Source organism: Lithobates pipiens, unplaced genomic scaffold (assembly GCF_037356315.1).
Source record: "Lithobates pipiens isolate NorthernLeopardFrog02 unplaced genomic scaffold, aLitPip1_a1.2 Scaffold_13, whole genome shotgun sequence".
Taxonomy (NCBI): domain Eukaryota; kingdom Metazoa; phylum Chordata; class Amphibia; order Anura; family Ranidae; genus Lithobates; species Lithobates pipiens.
The window spans coordinates 313,191,031-313,211,774 of NW_027507718.1; the positions used below are offsets into that span (position 1 = coordinate 313,191,031).

At 36.3% G+C, this 20,744-nt stretch overlaps 1 protein-coding gene across 2 annotated transcripts in view; it reads left to right on the forward strand.

Moving 5' to 3' along the window:
• The window catches only part of PCDH10 (protocadherin 10), a 102,279-nt gene extending 82,682 nt beyond the window's left edge, over positions 1–19,597 (forward strand). The window contains exons 5-6 of one of the 2 annotated variants that reach the window (XM_077476911.1): positions 3,487–3,527; positions 13,889–19,597. In XM_077476911.1, the coding sequence (XP_077333037.1) occupies positions 3,487–3,500 (14 nt within the window). In that variant the 3' untranslated portion in view covers positions 3,501–3,527; positions 13,889–19,597. The remainder of the gene's footprint in view (positions 1–3,486; positions 3,528–13,888) is intronic. The other variant, XM_077476910.1, reaches the window with a different exon arrangement.
• The last annotated feature ends 1,147 nt before the right edge of the window (positions 19,598–20,744 follow it).

A 20,744-nucleotide genomic window follows, 5' to 3' on the forward strand; every position in this document is an offset into this window, starting at 1 on the left:
TACAGACACTCATCTTTCCCAGCATCCAGCACTGTCCTCACCCAGCCTGTTTCTTCATCGGGATTTGGTCCCCGACACCAGCATATTAACTGTTGGCAGCCAGCTGTGACTGCATACAGCTTTACAGCTGGCTGTTTACTGTGCATGCATGAGCTGCACTGAATGGTCCTGCAGCTTTATGGGACTTTTGATGTGTCCCAGAAGGCTGCGGGGGTTGGAAGGGGGGCAAAATTTCCCTAGGAATGTCATGGTAAACTGACTGGAAGTAGGCATGGTACATGTCAAAACCAAGTACTTGCCCCCCCCAAAAATAATGATGTGCCAAATGTGAGAGAAAGGGGGGGGGGTGGGAGAGCAGATCTTCCCATTTTGGGTGAAGTTCAGCTTTAAGCTTAATATCATTTAAAGCATGTATTCTTTGTGATAAATATGCTTGATCCAAGTAGCCCTTGGTATTATTTTTGGTCAGCACACATTTGTTAGCTCTGGTTTGGATAAAGTAGTGAGGAGTTACAAAGTCTGCCAGGTTTTATTGCAATCTTAGTCCCCATTAGGGAGGTTCACGCCAGTAGTATGATAGTTCTTGAAACTACTGTCACAAGTACTATAATTCATGATTTTTCAAATTTTTGAGTTGTCACCAGATTAAAAATAGTAGAGAAAGCATTCTTGTTCTAGTGATAATTGTGTAAGAGAGGATTTCCACTCTTTAAAGAGTGTCATATCTACAGGATATGGGTTTTAACCATTCTCTATGCTCTCCAAAATCTAACAGAAAAGTTTTGACTTTCCAGTTAGGTTTTGAATGCATGTTAGATTTCATAGGTGAGGTTACACAGCGGCTAACTTTAGGCATTAGATTTAGTGTTACTTAAATGCCCCACACACGATCAGACTTTCTGACAACAAAACCGTGGATTTTTGTTCAAAGGATGTTGGCTCCAACTTGTCTTGCATACACACGGTCACACAAATGTTGGCCAACAATTATGAACGTAGTGACATACAAGATGTATGCGATATCTCCATTACGATTGCTAGTTATATCTCTGGCTCATACTTGATTCTGAGCATGCGTGGACTTTTGCCCTATAGACTGATGTACACAAGAACAGAAAGTCCGACAACAAACATTTGTTGGCGGAAAATTTGAGGACCTGCTAGCCAACATTTGTTGGTGGAAAGTCTGACAACAAATGTTTGATGGAGCATACACACAGTCGGACTTTCCCCAACAAGCTCACATCCAACATTTGTTGTCGGAAAATCTGATCGCGTGTACGGGACAATAGGGTGAGGGTTAAATATCAAGGATTAGGAGTTAAAGGAAATGGGTTGTGGTTTTATACATAATTCCTTGTTTAGTAGGATCAGGACTATTTTTTTTCTTTAAATTAATTAGAAATATTACAAATTAGCATTGTGCATTCTCCTTTTAAGACAGAAGGTAGAACTTTAGGTTTCTTTCTATATATCTGAAAAAAAACTAAAATATAATTGAAGAAATCATTAAAGCTTCACTTAAAAAGTTATGGCATAGGGTAAATTTGCTCTTAATGATGCCTCCTCTTTTCAGTTGTTTTTATTGAAAGATGCATCTCACAAAGTAATAACAGAGTGCTAAAGACCATTGGTCTCTTCCACACTTCTAATGCTCTATTGTTCACAATACAATTAGACAACTTAAGAAGAACCTCATGCTGCATGAAAAAAAATGCAAAACGTAAAAAATATTACTGCACAGGTGATAATAACCTAAGTGAAATAAATCTGCTTGCAATATCACAAAAAACAATTGTGCAAAAACATACATAATTAAAATTGCAGTGCTAAATACATGAAGTTCAAAGTAAATCATTGAAAACTAGTCTATATAGTGCTTGAGCACTAAAGTGCAAAGTGACAGATGAGAAAAAAAAGGTTAATTGAAGTAATATCCAAAGAAATGTGATTGGATGAATATCCACCTGGTGCACCTCAATCGTGATAATAAACAGGATGTGAGCTTACCAGATCTCTAGACTCCACCTTATAAGAATCTAGACAAGCGTTTAAATAATGATCCAGCACTCAAAGGAAATCCCTCAGTGGTTAGAATGGAGAGGAAGGTAACATGGCTGGTAAAACAAACCCCTGGTGTTACTCAGATGGGATCAATAAGGAAGGAAAAGAGGGTCCACATAGTGTAAAACTGTAAAACACATTTATTTTAAGAAAAGGTTCCTAAACACTTACAGCAATCCAGTGAATAGTCAGCAATTAAAATGGTAGTTCCTAGGATAAAAACAACTTGTATACAAGCTCAATTGGCATGGTTAGTTCAGACATAGACTAGGTCCTACATGTTTCGTCATATGTGACATCATCGGGGACATGAAAAAAAAAATCTTTATACAAAACAAAAATCTTTTTTTTGCAGATCACTGTTGCACCCCAATTACTGTGACAGGTTAACCACCTCAAATTTTCTTTGTGCCTGTTGCATATATTTTGAGCTCTTACTTTTTTAGAAACAGTCATACATGATGGTGGTATTTGTTAAAACTCAGCCACATGATCCCACATCACAGGACACTCCACTGGGTCCAGGAAGATGAAAGATAATAGATTCATCACAAAATAGCTCTAATGACTGCCCCAAGAGGATGCCTTTGGCATTGCTAAAACCCTGTTACTATTGATTATATATTCTTTTGCAAGGTTGCACGTCACTGTTACTCGAGTTCATGCATTAAAAAAAAATGATTTTGAAGCTTCAAGCTGATTTTTTTTTTAAAACAAATGCAACCCTGTCAGCTCTTCAGAAGTGCTTTAAACCACATAACCTTTAAAGAAAAGATTTCAATTCAACCACATGTATTACAGATCAAGAGAAAGTAGAGCTTAGTGTACATGTATTTAAAAGGCACTTATTTTGTAATTAGTGAAATGCAATGCAAAAAGATTCAAATTTATTGTGTTATGAATCACAAGTAACAGAAAATAAAATGAAAAATCCTGACACACGCATATACACACATGCACACGTTTATGTTAAAGGGCAGATAAGACAAAGGTTTCAGGGACATTAGCATTAGCTGTATTATTGCCACAGCGCTGCATTTCCTTAACATTTATTTGTTATAGTTTTGTTATTTGTTGAATAAGAAAAACGTGGTCTCAGTTATATCAGCAATCAACTGTAAAAAGGGTAATATTGTCACAGAACTGCTTCTTCTTATGTTTAAAATCTAGATAAACAAATTGTGGTTCATTAACCAAATGAGCAGAAAAATCACAAATACCCAATTATGCACAAGACTTGCACATCTGCTTTGGACAAAGTGAACATTCTACTTCTTTAGTAAATGAACCTCGATGTGTAAAATAGAAGGTACAACATGTGATCATAGCTTATAATAACCACTTCAGGACTGATTTATTTAACTGCTTGAAATAAATGTTTTTGATGACTATACTAGCCAGCTTTATTCATTTGTTTCCTAGGTGCCAAAACATAATAAAATGATGGAATGTGACTGTCATAGGTAATACAAACAATTTTCATATATTTTATTATCTCATTGAATGAATAAAAAAAAAAAAAGAACTTAACCCTTTTCCTAAAAATTATAACAGAGGCTTTTTTATTCTTTGCATACATTCCTTTTTCCTCCCAATTCTTCTCATAGTTGCTATTTAAAGAAAAAAGCAAAGAAATCTCCCTTTACTGAAGAGGGAGGCACTGGTGATTTAGCCTTGCCAGATTGCATCTTTGAGTCTCATCATCATCACCAGTGCCTTACCTAACCAGAAAGTGGAAAAACAATAATTATAAGTTAAAGCAAGAACATGTTTGTTTGACTAACAAACATAAGATAACTCCATATCAGCATGCAGCTATGATTTTAAGGGAAAGGGGTCAAAGTTCCACTTTAACTACAACAGCTAGAAACAGTGCTGGTCATGATAGCTGGTCATGATAGTCTAGGTCTGATTCTCATCCATGTTGGAAGATTCATGGTGTAGCCTTGGGGAAAAGGAAAGCTTCACGGTAATGATGTAGAAGTTAATAGAGGGAACCCCAGCATCTAGCAGGAGGCATGCTATCTGACACTCTCAAAAGTATTCAGTAGCTGAGGCATATGTCAGTCTTTGACAGAGTAAACTTTCAACATACCTTCTGCTGGATTGGTGAGTATTCATCTTGTTATTTTACAGACTAATGTCAGTCAGTATTATTTTATTTTGTTAGTTATAGTGTCTTTTTAAATTGAGGATGCTGGTATACCAATTGGATGGAAGTTGGCTAAAGTAAGAATGAATGTTGTTATAATTTTTTTTTTTTTTACTCACCTTACATCACATATCACGTGACCAGGAAGCCAGTGATTCTGCTTGTCATTTTTACCTTTCCAATGCCATATCATGGCTTTGTACCAAAATTTATTTTTGTTTATTTCACTTAGTTTCAATGCCAAGTGGAAAATATAGATTATTTTATTTGAATGTAAGGGTATTTGTTGAAATATGTCATGTTCATTGGAAATTCCAATAAATATCTAGTAAAACTATAATACTTGCATCATTATATATAATTTCATAAGTGAATGTGCTTTTCTCCATATGGTTTGAACAGATAGGAATATTATCATATGTTCCACAATTACAGTGAAGCTTTTTTATTCTGGACAATAGGGAACTGGGGTATGACAAACAAACTCAGCATGCCTAGCTAAAAATGTGTAATTTAATTCTGTCTTCTATATTTTGCAACCCATTTACACACATCACAATTTGTACTATACGTTGTCACTGTGCGTTTAATTATTGAAAACATCTTGCTTTAATAAATCAAAATCTGATGTTGGTTATTAATTCAAATATGTTTCTTGTTCTGATAACCTTGTATGTTTTTATGTAAATTATGAATTAATAGGGACCTTGAAGATTTATCCATTATGATTTATGAGCAATAATATAGAGTACTGTTTTATCTATGTTACATTTATAAAAATGTCATCACCACTCTCTTAACATAGTCATTAAAAAAGACGCATGGGCTTTTAAAAAAAAACAGGTGGATGCAACATTAATTCAATGCTGCATCTATCCCCGCCACTTCTAATGCTTTGTACACATGGTCGGACATTCTGACCACAAAATCCGTCTGATTTTTTCTGACAGATTTTGTCCTAAACTTGTGCTGCATACACACAGCCGCACAAAGTTGTCGGAAAATCTGATTGTTCTGAACGAGGTGACGTACAACACATACGTCGGGACTATAAATGGGCCAGTAGCCAATAGCTTTCTTCTCTTAGCTTATTCTGAGCATACGTGGCACTTTGTCCGTCGGAATTGTCTACACATGATTGGAATTTATGCGATGGGATTTTGTTGTGGGAAAATTTTAGATCCTGCTCTCAAGCTTTGTGCATCGGAAAATCCGACAGAAAATACTTTTTCCATTGGAATTTCTGACCCTGTGTACTTGGCATTAGACTGAGAACCAAACAATCAAAGACCACTGATGATTCAGTTCTCAGTTTTTAGTGAGCAGAGAGTCGGTGGCTGTCAATCACCAGATCTTTGCCCTGCCCCTCCAGGGCTTACTGGAGTGCCAGGCTGTGAAGAGGGCAGGAGTGGCTTACTCAGGCTCTCAGCAGCTGGTCCAGGCATCTGAGTAGATCCCGACTGTAAAGTCAAGATCGATTCAGGGCCCGGACTGGCTAAGTGATGTCAGCTTACACATGGTCTTCAGCTGTCAGTTGAAAATGGGTCATAGTGCAGAACCAACTGAACTCCTGTGATCCATGGGAGAAGTAGGTCCAAAAGAGCTTTAATAGGCAATATACAGATCAGCGCCTTATTTACTTTATTGTATTATTGTGTCAGTGTGTGGCCCTCTTTTGTTTTAATACATTTGTTCTACACACCTAGTACATAAATAACTGGAAGACAGTGATAAACCATTTAAGTTTTTTTTATCAGTAAGCACAAATCTGGAATCTCAGCATTCATCCTATGCATCAATATCCTAATTTTGGCTGATATTGTCTGGAACATCTGTGACCTGTACATAAAGTGAATTGATTTTCTTATCTGATCCCATTTATTCCCCAATTATAGTTTTATAGAGGAAGGTTGTTACATTGTTACATTGCCACTTCAGCCCCGGAAGAATTTACCCCCTTCCTGACCAGAGCACTTTTTGAGTTGCTTTAACTGACAATTGCACGGTCGTGCGACGTGGCTCCCAAACAAAATTTACATCTATTTTTCCCCACAAATAGAGCTTTCTTTTGGTGGTATTTTACCACCCCTGCATTGTTTTTTTTATTGCGCTATAAACAAAAAAATAGCGACAATGTTTAAAAAAAACACATTATTTTTTACATTTTGCTATAACAAATATCCCCCAAAAATATATAAAAAAAGTTTTTTTTCCTCAGTTTAGGCTGATACGTATTCTTCTACATATTTTTGGTAAAAAAAATGTGCAAAAGTTATAGCGTTTGCAAAATAGGGGATAGTTTTATGGCATTTTTTTATTTTATAATTATTTTTTTCTACTAGTAATGGTGACGATCAGCGATTTTTATCATGACTATGACATTATGGCGGACAAATCGGACATTTTTGACACATTTTTGGGACCATTGTAATTTATACAGCAATCAGTGCTATACAAATGCACTGATTTCGGTGTAAATGACACTGGCAGTGAAGGGGTTAACCACTATAGGGCAGTGTATGGGTTAAGTGTGCCCTGGGGAGTGTTTTTAACGGTGGGGGCCGTGGCTACGTGTGACACATCACTGATCTCTGCTCCCGATCACAGGGAGCAGAGATCAGTGACACTGTCACTAGGCAGAACGGGGACATGCTTGTTTACATTAGCATCTCCCCATTCTTCCTCCCCGTGAGGAGATCACGGGTATCCCCGCGGTGATCGAGTCCGCGGGACCCATGACTCGACTCATGGGGCTTGCCTTGCGCGCCTGCTGGCCGCCTCTTAAAGGGCCATTTAGAAATACATTAATTTACCTGTACGAAGTACCTGTAATTTACCTGTACTATCGGAAAATGGATAGTAGGCGAGGTTGAAAAAAGACACAGGTCCATCAAGTCCAACTTATGTGTGTGATTATAAGTCAGCTTTACCTTGTATATCCATGTATGTTTTGGTCATTCATGTTTTTGTGCTCATTCAAATATAGCTCATTTGCCGATCTAGTCATAAATGTATGAGTTAACCACCCTGTAAGATTTCTAACCCTATACTGATGCATTATCCCAAGAAACTATTCATAATAAATAAGTAGCCTTGCTTTTTAGCTTAAAGTATGCCTTCATACCACAATACAAAAAAAGCTATTTTTATGTATTGTATTGCTAATTTAAAAATTAGCTTGAAATTATCTTCCAACTATGATTTTCTGAGAGAAGACAATGGATTGGTTTTCAATGAATTGTCACATCCTGCTGCTCTTTGCACAATGTTATTAGAGCCCACCAGTATACAGCCAGATTTTCCCAAATAATGCACTTTCCAGATTTGCTCTCTTTTACGTGTTTAACCAGTTGCCGACCGCCGCACGCCGATGTACGTCGGTACAATGGCACGGGCAGGCATAAGGACATACATGTACGTCCCTTGCCTCCCGCGGGTCGGGGGCCCGATCGGGCCCCCGCCCGGTGCCTGCGGCGGTCGGTATTCGTACGGGAGCGATCCCGGACGAGGGGACGGCCATTCATTCATGGCCACCCCCTCGCGATCGCTCCCGACGAATAGAAATCCCCGGTGACATCACTTCCTCTCCTGTAATGTAAACACAGGAGAGGAAGTGATGTATTCTCTCCTCCGTGTCGGTATTTTTCGTTCCGACACGGAGGAGAGCGGATCAGTAAGTTGCACCAACACTCACACACACAGTAGAACATGCCAGGCACACTCACACCCCCCCTTTACCCCCCGATCACCCCCCCAATTACCCCTGCCCCCCAGTCACAGTGACACCAATGTCATTTTTTTTTTTTTTTGCATTGGTGTCATTTGTGACTGTAATAACTGTTAGGGCAGTTAGAGTTAGCCCCCTTTAGTTCTAATGTACCCCCCTAACCCCCCCAATAAAGGTTTAACCCCGTGATCACCCCCCGTCGCCAGTGTCACTAAGGCTGGGTTCACATTGCAGCGGTTTATGAGAACGAATGTGATTCGCACCGCACTGCAGTGCAAATCACATCCGATCTCTGTGCGATTCGAGTTCAGCCATTCGCCGCACCCGCCGCACCCGCCACACCCGCCGCACCCGCCGCAAATTCGCACGGGACCCTTTTTTTGGCCCGCAGCAGAATCGGATCGCATGGGTGTTCACACCATGCGATCCGAGTTTGCAGATCGCACTGCGATATGCGAACTGATCTGGGGGTGTCAGTAACATTTCACTGACACTCCCAGCAGTTCGCATAGGGCAGTGTGAACTGCCGCCGGGAGGCATGCGATGCGGGAACCCGCCGCGGATTCGCGGCGTTTCCGCATCGCTCCAGTGTGAACCCAGCCTAATAAGCGATCATTTTTCTGATCGCCGTATTAGTGTCACAGGTGACGCTAGTTAGGCAGGTAGGTATTTAGGTTCGCCGCAGCTTTTTATAGCGCCAGGGACCCCCATATACTACCGCATAAAGCCCCCTGATTTCCCCCTAGTTAACCCTTTCACCAGTGATCACCATATAACTGTTACAGGTGACGCTGGTTGGTTAGTTATTTTTTTATAGTTTCAGGGCACCCGCCATTTATTACCTAATAAAGGTTTAACCCCCTGATCACCCGGCGGGTGTCATTTGTGACTAATAACTGTTAGGGCAGTTAGGGTTAGCCCCCTTTAGTTCTAAGGTACCCCCCTAACCCCCCCAATAAAGGTTTAACCCCGTGATCACCCCCCGTCGCCAGTGTCACTAAGGCTGGGTTCACATTGCAGCGGTTTATGAGAACGGATGTGATTCGCACCGCACTGCAGTGCAAATCACATCCGATCTCTGTGCGATTCGAGTTCAGCCATTCGCCGCACCCGCCGCACCCGCCGCAAATTCGCACGGGACCCTTTTTTTGGCCCGCAGCAGAATCGGATCGCATGGGTGTTCACACCATGCGATCCGAGTTTGCAGATCGCACTGCGATATGCGAACTGATCTGGGGGTGTCAGTAACATTTCACTGACACTCCCAGCAGTTCGCATAGGGCAGTGTGAACTGCCGCCGGGAGGCATGCGATGCGGGAACCCGCCGCGCATTCGTGGCGTTCCCGCATCGCTCCAGTGTGAACCCAGCCTAATAAGCGATCGTTTTTCTGATCGCCGTATTAGTGTCACAGGTGACGCTAGTTAGGCAGGTAGGTATTTAGGTTTGCTGCAGCTTTTTATAGCGCCAGGGACCCCCATATACTACCGCATAAAGCCCCCTAATTGCCCCCTAGTTAACCCTTTCACCAGTGATCACCATATAACTGTTACAGGTGACGCTGGTTGGTTAGTTATTTTTTTATAGTTTCAGGGCACCCGCCATTTATTACCTAGTCTCACTAGTGTACCCCTAAATTTAGGGGTGTCTACTTTCCAAAATGGGGTCATTTGGGGGGGGTTTGTGCCATCTTGGCATTTTATGGCCTTCAAAACTGTAACGCCCTTAGAAAGCCTGAAGGCGGTGCTTGGTTTTCGGGGCCCCGTACGCGGCTAGGCTCCCAAAAAGTCCCACATATGTGGTATCCCCATACTCAGGAGAAGCAGCAGAATTTATTTTGGGGTGTCATTTCACATATGCCCATGGCATGCGTGAGCAATATATCATTTAGTGACAACTTTGTTAAAAAAAAAAAAAAAAAAAAAAGTTTGTAATTTTCCCGCAACTTGTGGCAAAATATAAAATATTCCATGGACTCAACATGCCTCTCAGCAAATAGCTTGGGGTGTCTACTTTCTAAAATGGGGTCATTTGTGGGGGTTTTGTGCCATCTTGGCATTTTATGGCCTTCAAAACTGTAATAGGTAGTGAGGAGTGAAATCAAAAAATTACGCCCTTAGAAAGCCTGAAGGCGGTGCTTGGTTTTCGGGGCCCCGTACGCGGCTAGGCTCCCAAAAAGTCCCACATATGTGGTATCCCCGTACTCAGGAGAAGCAGCAGAATTTATTTTGGGGTGTCATTTCACATATGCCCATGGCATGCATGAGCAATATATCATTTAGTGACAACTTTGTTAAAAAAAAAAAAAAAAAAAAAAAGTTTGTAATTTTCCCGCAACTTGTGGCAAAATATAAAATATTCCATGAACTCAACATGCCTCTCAGCAAATAGCTTGGGGTGTCTACTTTCTAAAATGGGGTCATTTGTGGGGGTTTTGTGCCATCTTGGCATTTTATGGCCTTCAAAACTGTAATAGGTAGTGAGAAGTGAACTCAAAAATTTACGCCCTTAGAAAGCCTGAAGGCGGTGCTTGGTTTTCGGGGCCCCGTACGCGGCTAGGCTCCCAAAAAGTCCCACATATGTGGTATCCCCATACTCAGGAGAAGCAGCAGAATTTATTTTGGGGTGTCATTTCACATACGCCCATAGCATGTGTGAGCAATATATCATTTAGTGACAACTTTGTGTAAAAAAAAAAAAAAATTTTTTTTTTTGTCATTATTCAATCGCTTGAGGCAAAAAAATAAAATATTCAATGGGCTCAACATGCCTCTTATCAATTTCCTTAGGGGGTCTACTTTCCAAAATGGGGTCATTTGGGGGGGTTTTGTACTGCCCTGCCATTTTAGCACCTCAAGAAATGAGATAGGCAGTCGTAAACTAAAAGCTGCGTAAATTCCAGAAAACGTACCTTAGTTTGTAGATGTGACAACTTTTGCGCAAACCAATAAATATACAATTATTGACTTTTTTTTTACCAAAGACATGTGGCTGAATACATTTTGGCCTAAATGTATGACTAAAATTGAGTTTATTGGATTTTTCTAATAACAAAAAGTAGAAAATATCATTTTTTTTCAAAATTTGCGGTCTTTTTACGTTTATATCGCAAAAAATAAAAATCGCAGAGGCAATCAAATACCATCAAAAGAAAGCTCTATTTGTGGGAAGAAAAGGACGCAAATTTTGTTTGGGTACAACATTGCATGACCGCGCAATTACCAGTTAAAGCAGCGCAGTGCCAAAGTGTAAAAAGACCTCTGGTCATTTACCAGCAAAATGGTCCGGTCTGAAAGTGGTTAATCAGCGTTAATGAACAGACTGGGTTTTTGTATAATTGTTTATAGCCATATCTAATTCATATGCATTTCCACAAGCCTATTTTGGTAGGAATTTTTATTTTTCCTTACGAAACTCACTTGGGAATCAGTTTGCATAAACATAATCTTAATTAGCGTAACATGACCTTGGAAAATAGTGCATGAGGAACACAAATTCAATTTTTAAAAATGTATCTGCAGCACTCAGTATCCTAATGCTGGCCATTCTAAAATGCTAAATTTGTATACTAACAACTTATTTATCCTGGTAACTTCATGCTGATAAGTTGAATAAAATGAATGTATAACTTTTGCTTCAGCTTTTAGCCCTTGATACAAGCATTAATTTGATTAAGTACTTACACAGATTTGTCTCTTAATTCCTAATTGCACCATTAACTGAAAACAATTCTTTTAGGTTGTTACACTTACTACTAACCTCAGTTAGCTTTTTGATATCATATTTGCCTTATAGATATTGGTGAAATAAGAGTATAAAATATATAACAAAACTTCAAAATGATTGCCTTAATTTATACAATATATATAAGATATACAACATAGGGTTCAGATTATCTATCTATCTATCTATCTATCTATCTATCTATCTATCTATCTATCTATCTATCTATCTATCTATCTATCTATCTATCTATCTCTCAACATGCATTTAGCTTGTATGTGATATCCACATGGTGCTAGTTTATAGTTTTGTAAACAGCAGCATACATTGGACAATACCTAATTTGAATTACCCTTAGTATTAAAGTATGTAAAGAAAAATGCTTTACATTTTATATAGGATGGGCAATGGTTAAAACCCATTTTCTACCATCTGTTTCGCATTGGGAATATTTCCCTGCACTTCTGGTCCTATAGACACAATAAGAGAGAATCTCTCCAAAGTGAGACCTCTTAAACAGTTCAGATTTGATCTTGCTTTCAGTTACAGTGGCCACCAAGACAAATAGAGAGGATGCATCTCCCTAGCAAGGACCCAGACAGCAATACAAACCTGACAAGGGTTCTACCTCTTTACCATTTAAAAATAAAAACGAATCAGAAACTAAAACAAAATGGCTTTGATACATATTAAGTACATTTAAATTTGAGCTAAACCACATGGAAATGTTGGGGCCACAATAGCTCTTGTCATAATGTATTATTATTTATAATGCACATTATGGCACTCTTACCTTGCAAACTGCCTCCTTCCAGAGATGTTATGTCACTCCAATACAAGTGCATCCACTTCTCCCAGTCTTCTTTGGGGTTCAGAATTGGTCTTCTATGTGAGCAGACTGCAGTGCCTCTTTAAGTTTCACTTTAACCATGAATACCACAGACTAGACTTTTTTTTAGAACATATGTAATGATCATATTTAAATGTGACTGGTTACTCTCAAGTAAAACAGACATTTCCTTTTTCAGACAATAAAAAAGTCCTATTCCAAAATGATGGGCAAACTATGATTTTTATTTTTAGCAAGATGGGTGCTTTAAGTTATTTTCAAAACAAACTTTATATTTCATTTATGTGTCCAAGATACTGTTTTATTTCTGCTGAATATGAATAGCAATTTGCGTAATAAACCATAACATGATATACTAACAATCTGACCCACAAATAAAATATGTATGTCTACAAGCCATAAAGACCCTTTAGCATTTTATTTTAAAATATTTAGAATAATGCTGGCTCTCTACCTCCTGGGTGCCTTATTAGTGAATATAAGTCTATCAAGATGAAAAAACAAAATCAAGATAATTACTGAAAATATTTGCAATTTTGACTGGGGGGAAACTACACAATACAACTCATTATTCCTCTGTCCTTGTCACTCAGGATTTTACCATTTTTTTTTACCTACACGTATTCCTAAAATGCAAGTAATTCTAATTTACAATAGTAAAAGTACTCCCTCTGGTGCTTATATATAAAACAGTAAATATGATATTCACCCCTTAGATTCCACAATGCGTATAACAAGCGTGATTAACTGCATATTCACACTGATTTTATTGTTGTGGGTTTAGTAACACTTTAAGCTTAGTTTACACTTGCAATTGGGGGGGGGGGGGGGCTTAAAAACTAGATGATTGAAGCACAGTTTTAACCCCCCCCCCCCCCTCCAATTGGTTCTAAAGGCTGAAGGTTTTTTCCATTGATGCATTATCTGCATTATGGTAACAAAAAAATCCTTCAGAGTGCAGCTCCCCCTGAAGCCCCCACTTATACTTACCTGGAAAAAATGCTTTAGAAAAATATAGGAATTGCTTCTTTAATGAATTAACTCATGAGTGCCAAACACCACATTATCTACATGTAACATTGGAATTGATTTACTAAAGGAGTGGAAAATATTCACATAGCTTAAAGAATAAAGCAAAATTGATTTCACTTTGGTCATCTAAAAATGAAGGCGGTAAAATCAATTTTTTTTTTATATATATAAAATTATGGGTATCTACAGTAAACACGGCCTCTGTGTATGCACTAGGCTAGTGAAGAATCACTTTGCTATGAAAAGTCAGCATTATCTATTCCTTTAGTAGATCAAATTTAACTTGTATGCACATTAGAATACTGCATTTTAAACTTTATCTCTTTTGTTGTTTTCCCATAGCACGAAAAAGGATATGCTAGTCAATTCTACTGGACTGAAGCAGCATGATTTGCACAAGTTGACCAACAAAAGCATCAACTTAATAGAATCATTATCTTGGCCATCTAGTGTGGAATCCCTAAAGGATTATAAGTCTGCTGCTGAAGACGTGTCCAATATAAGGACCTTTCTGCTCTCAGCAGGCCTGAGAAATGAGTTGAAATGTGAAGGAGAACTTTTGAAACTGTGGAGGCGACAGACTTTGCCTCACTTATCAGTGTGTGCCTGTTTACAGCACTATATATCTTTCTTTCTCCAAAACATCACTGAGCCCTTTAGATGTTTATAGTCACCACAAGAAGCCAATCGTACAGATAGAACCTGCATTACAAATGCAATATCACTGTTTTAAACTTGACTGTTTTATATTATTTTTGTGTGATCAAGTGTTTCCCAGATTATCCAAACTTTACAAGAAAGATTGTGATCATGTTTTTTTCACCCATGGGTCATTAAAAAAGAAAAAAAATATTGTTTATCCACAGACCCATGGAATCTCAGAAGACATTCTGTAGTTTATACACCGTGTTGCAAAGTGTTTACTGTACTATTTCAAAGCTTCTAAATAAATATAAAATATATATATTATATAATTTTCTGAAAAAGTGGTACAATTTAGTTGATTTATAAATGATTTACAACGCCCATGTGATGAAAACATAAGAAAATTATTCAGGTCCTAAATTATTTATTGTTAATATAATTATTAAATAGTGTTTCATAATTATAGATCTGGACCAATTCCTGTTCTCCATGTCAAAAGAAGCTGTAGGCTACATCAATTTGTATGGAACTCTAAATACCAAAGATGCAGCTTTCAAGATTGAGCACTATGACCTACTAAGGCATATTTTGATCTTCCTTATTTTATCCTGTGGATTTTAATTTTACAAGTATGTTTTATAAAAAAAAAATAGGATTTGATCTGTAAATGTTGTTAAAAACAACACTGGTTAATCTGTACAGTTTGAAATTGTAAAATATGTATCTGAAGATTACTATTTTGAAAAACTAGCCCCAAATCATATAACTTACACGTATCTTTCTCTAGCATAGTTTTGTGGAAACTTGAAATATATACATATATATATATATATATATATCTTCTAATCTTGCCTAGAAATGTTTTTTAATAGACAAATCATGAAACATAGTGTTTTCAAATTCATTTTTTACACAACAAGATTTGAAGCTAGGACCATTTCACATATTAAACACGTCAATATTATCTGTGTGTATGATAATATTTTTTCATGGTAAAATTGTAATATATCTATATATATATATATATATATATATATATATATATATATATATATATATATATATATATATATATATATATATATATACATATATAAATATATATATATGAAGAGTAATATGTTTTATTAAAAACAAGTGGCTCATAAGGACAATCATTTTAAATTTAATTTTTACTTCCATGTCAAAAGATTCAGATATCATCAAAATATTAAAATGTTATTATTTTTATTTTATTTTTTCACATCCTAGTGTGTTTGTTGTAATTTTTGCCAGAGTTTACTTTTTATTTGTGTCAGAACAGTTGTCATTTGCTAGATGTCAAACCAAACACAATGTATTTTAAAAGGCAATAGCTTAAATTTAGTTACTTGTTTGGATTTTTATCGTGTGAATTCAATAAGTGAGCAAGTAGCTCAGGCTTTTAAAACCAGCATCTTTCTTTTATTCAGCTTTAGAACATTAGGCATAACTTAATTTGGCTATACTTATATACTAACATTATTTTGTGGTTATTTCTTAGAAATGGGATGGGTGGTGTGCAAGGTAGAGAGAGTGAATGACCATTTCATCCACCAACATTGATACTGCAATCCAATGTGTAAAATAATAAACATCTGACATAAGCACTAAGTGAATGATTACAGATACAGGTTTCAATATAGAACGTGTTAACTGATAATGTGCAGGGTATGTTTATAGGTGACAGAAAGAGAATTATCAAATGTTTTTTGGTCCGTAGACTCGTATTAACTTATTTTTGCAGTAGAGTATGGTGAATCCATTTTCTGATTGTATTCAGGAATCTATATAACATTTTAGTTAATTTTCAACCTTGTTGTACCATGTTTGGCCACTTTAAATTTAGTGAGTGCATCAACTATAAAAAAAAAAACAGCAATTGTTGGACTACTCATTGAAGAAATCTGTTGTAGTTGATATGTGTTGGTTTTCATTAAATTCATTTATTTTGTTAAATAAGTAATATTTTACTAATATGTATCATACAATACCCTTTGTGCTTATAGACATCCTGTCATTCTGTACCTCTAAGATGATCTAGATAATGTATTTTTTAAAAATTGTGTGACCAAAAAACTGTAAAAGAGTAGGTGCCAACTTTATGTGATTCTTCATGTTATACATAATGATGAAATCCCTACTTAATTAACTACCTTAAATTGTATTACTGCTGTGGACAACTCTAGAACATAATAGTCTACCTTAATGAAGTGTGGCACACTCTGGTACCCCTGCCTCCATGTAAGCCATTCAAAAAATATTATTTCATAAGGACATACTTGTGGACAATAAGTTGCCAAACATAGTAAGCTGGTTTTAAAGATGTCTATGTCAGTGGTGGGCAAACCATCTAAACACATTTATTTGAAAGTGCTTGCTTAGAATAGGTTAGTTTTCCATGAATTTTGTTGAAGTGACCAAACTAAAATGATTTGAAATGGCTTATTTTGGATGAATATGTAGCTGCGCGTGACTATTTATATATCATTTACATATCACAGCACATAGAACCAACTTTTAAATGGTCTGCAGTCAGCCTGTCTCTCATTCTAATCAATCTTCTAAAAAATATTTATAATTCACTCAAAAAACACCAGCTGTAATGTGGTAGACATGATTGTTTGTCTGGTTATAATTTATAGTGTAGCACACTGTCTCACTTGTTATCATACAACAGAGACATAAAAACTCATCCCTATTATAGAAATGTAACCATTAGAATAGCTGATAATGCCTAGTATCCATCTGAAAAAAATGTATCACTAGTATGACTGTATAGGTTCAGAAGTAAATTTTTGCAGTTGGCTAGGTGGGTAGCATTTGTTGACCTAAAGGCACCTGTCAAGTAAGGTTCCTTATCAACATGTTGTGTTGATCAGAATTGCGTATTAAAGGGAATTCATATTTTTTTTGGTCAATTACATTTTTTTTTGTTTTACTATTTTTACTTTTAACCCTAATAGTATTTTTTTAAACTATATACTGCATACAAAGTCCTTATTTAAAAAAAAAAAATACATGATGAAGCCAAGACACAGGATTCACAGAGCTTTAGGGGTTTTCTAATGAGAGCACAGCAGAAGCTGTTGGCATTCAGACTCCCTCTTTGTAAATGAAAATCTCTATATATTTTTTTTGTTTGTTTTTTACAGCAAAGCTGCTAAGGTTGTTACTAGGAGCCTAGAGCTATACCTGGTATGATATATTTAATATTAATCGGACTAAAAACAAATAACAAAGATATCTTGAAAAATGTCTTTTTAGTTCTGAACATAATAACAAAAAAGAAAATATATAAAAATATTATACCTTTTCTTTAAACAACAAGAACTCTGTAATTCTACCCAAAGTATATGGTAACAACCATGACATAATTGCATAGCGGTAGAAGAATTTCTGCAAAGAGAGTATTGTATTTTCTTGTTAGGTCTACAGGGGACAACAATGCACTTTATTAGATTACATATATAGTAAATTGTTTTGGCTGTACAGGTGTGAAAGTCCACTTCTGAAAGTCTGATACATTAACAGTAGTTTGCCTTTCTATCTGGTCTTTCTCTTTCTTTCTGTGTCACTCTTTTTTACTTTATGTTATTTTAAAACAAGAGTTCCAATGTAAACAGAAGCTTATAGCAAATGAAAGAGTATTCAAACCTCAAAACAATAATTTATTGTATTGCAGCTTACCAGTTCTCAGATGCATTGGCTGCATTTGTTTTACAATTTCAGATGTTTTACCTCTATTCTCACCTGCTAATCCTGTGAATAACACATTTCCTGTACCTTCATTTCTACACTAATTTCCCCATTGTATCGTTGGAAGCATCCATTGCTGTAACACAGGCTGGACTTCAAACATTGTTCCTCTCTAGGAATGAGTTTTAGGTTTGCTTCTACCATGGGTTTGAAACAAATCACATTGCCTGGGTTTTTCTGCGAGAATTTGTTTTTAAAACCACAGTGCAGTAGCCAACAAACTTAAGCTGATCATACAGGGATTGAAAATGTAGCTGGTTCAGCAGGGACCAGCTGAATTTGGACCCTTTTATGGCCACTGTGGTTGAACAGAAATATACCTACTGATAGATTTCTGTTCAACTGCTCTGTTGTAAAAAAAAAAAGTTGGAGACTGTATTTTAGCTCTGATTGCTGGCTCTTTGGAAATCAGTCATTTGATGCATTTTTCTTCTTATTACCAGGGTATTTTTTGTCATATTTTTTGTGATAAATGTGAGGTCAGCTGCCATTTTTAGAGCTGTCTCATCTGTAACATGTTTTTTTCTTTGCAATAGGGCTTTTGTTTTAGGAGGGCAGTAGGTTGGGATTTTCAATCATTTTAGGGGTATGTCATTTTTTTAATGTTAATAGGGCCTTTATTTTAGTTTACAAATCTTTTATTTCAGCAAGGCATCTTAGGCTTTCAGGGTATACTATTTGGGGAATTTAATTTATTTTAGCAGTATAAGGGTTGATTTACTAAAGTCAAACAGACTGTTCATTTTGCAAGGGGATTATACCCAGAACTGAATGCCTGAGTGAGGTGAAGCTCTGCTGACTTCCATCATCCAATCATGTGCAAGCAAAATGCTATTTATTTTTCCGTTGTACAGTATGTGATTATGTATTCTTGTCAAAATGTGCATTCACCACAATTACTAAGCTCTGAGGATAATTATTTTGCAACCGGAACATCTCATTCACTTTTAGTAAACCAACTCCCCCCAAAATATATTTTTTTAATGTATGTTAAGGTTTTTTTTTTTAGGTTAAACATTTTTTTCTGCAAGGCTTCCCTTTAACAAATGTGGGTTTTTATTTTAGGCAAAGTATTTGTTTTTTTTTTTATTACTTTTGGGGTTTTTCATTTTTAGTTTTAGTTGATATGGCTTTTTAATTTTCAAAAAACAGCATTAACTTACCACTGCCCATGTGCTCTTGGAACTAACATTTATTCACAGCATACCACTGCATCATGTTAGTCCCCATAGTAAAAGTAAAAGTTTGGCATTTACTGGTTAGGACTATTATCCCTGACTAAAATTGTCCTGTTGCTGGCCAAATTTATAGTGCCATATCATCTGTATTCTCTTAACTCCTATTGTAAAACAGATGCCTGCACTCTTCTTTCTAGTGCATTTCAGTTAATCCTACGTCAATAGCAATGTAATTTTTCTAGAAACTTTTACACTGTTGAATTATATGTGCTCTCCTAATTATTAATGAGAGATTGATTGATATTGGCCTGTGACAGGAAAATTTTGCATCAGCAATACAAGTTTTGTGTAAGAGACAATTTCAGATAATTACTAGCCAATTTTCTGTCTGTCAATCAAAATAAGCTTATTGCACTTTCTTGAAAAATAAAATGTGTTGCTGCTAAATCTACCTGGAAAAACATTTTTTTTTCAAACTGAAAGGAAAAAGGATTGGACAGCTGATGCTGCTGCATGTACGCCAAGCTAATTGTAGCTAAAATACTATTTCAGAGTCCAATATGTGCTGCCTATCTACGCTGTCAGACAAACAATTTTGCATTGTCCCATAACACCGCATACAGCATCAAGGCATCCACATGTGCATGCATTTTGTTTAAAGGATTTGTGAATTTTCAGGGTTTTCCTTGAGACACATAAAATTAGGCAAAAAAATTTTTAAAAAAAGTATGCAATATGGCATACTTTAAAAAAATAAATAAAAATTGTGCATTGGTACATGCTGTTCTTAGGCTTTTTCACAGTAGTTTGCTATCGTCCTTAAAAACTGCCAGAATTTGCTGACAGAATTCAGCTTCTAAAGTATGCCACTAGGATTCACCACTAAGTTTGTTTTCATAAAATTTCTAAAAGTATTCAAAAAATCCTTGGCAAATTGAAACAGGACCGATTTTCTTATTCCTATTCATCTCCATTACGCAGTGAATTGATGGGGCTAGAAAATAAAGATAAAGTTTGTTGTGCATTCTTTTAAGCTCATAGGAATTAACAAGGACACCACATTTCTGTCTGGTTTAAACAGTATTTTCTGTGCTTTATCCCACAAAGTGAAAACTAATTTAACATCAACATCTAAGGACTGGTGAGCTCCAATAATTTTCTTTTTCAGTTTATGTTTACCTTAAGCGTTATTTATGCCCCTTTTTAGTTATATAGCTACTGTACATGTGCATATGATACAAGCACATAAGTAGTATTTTCAATGTTTAAATTCAGGCATATAGAAATTGGGGGTAATTTTTCTTAAAATATATTGTGGTTTATTATTACCATGTAGATTTTTGCATAAACCCACTCACATGGCCTTTACTCTATTTAAATCTACACTGCTGTTTTACATATCTTTAGCTTTTTTTTCATGCTACTTTTTGCTACATGTTAATTTATTTGTCTCTTAGGCTGATATAACAGTTTTGAGTTTTGTATTCTTATTTTATTTTGTTTTTTAATTGTTTTATTTTAAATATTTATATCACTTTACAGTGTTCAATTTTGTTTCTGTATCAGTAATGAAAGAAAAATTAAAATTAAAATCTTTA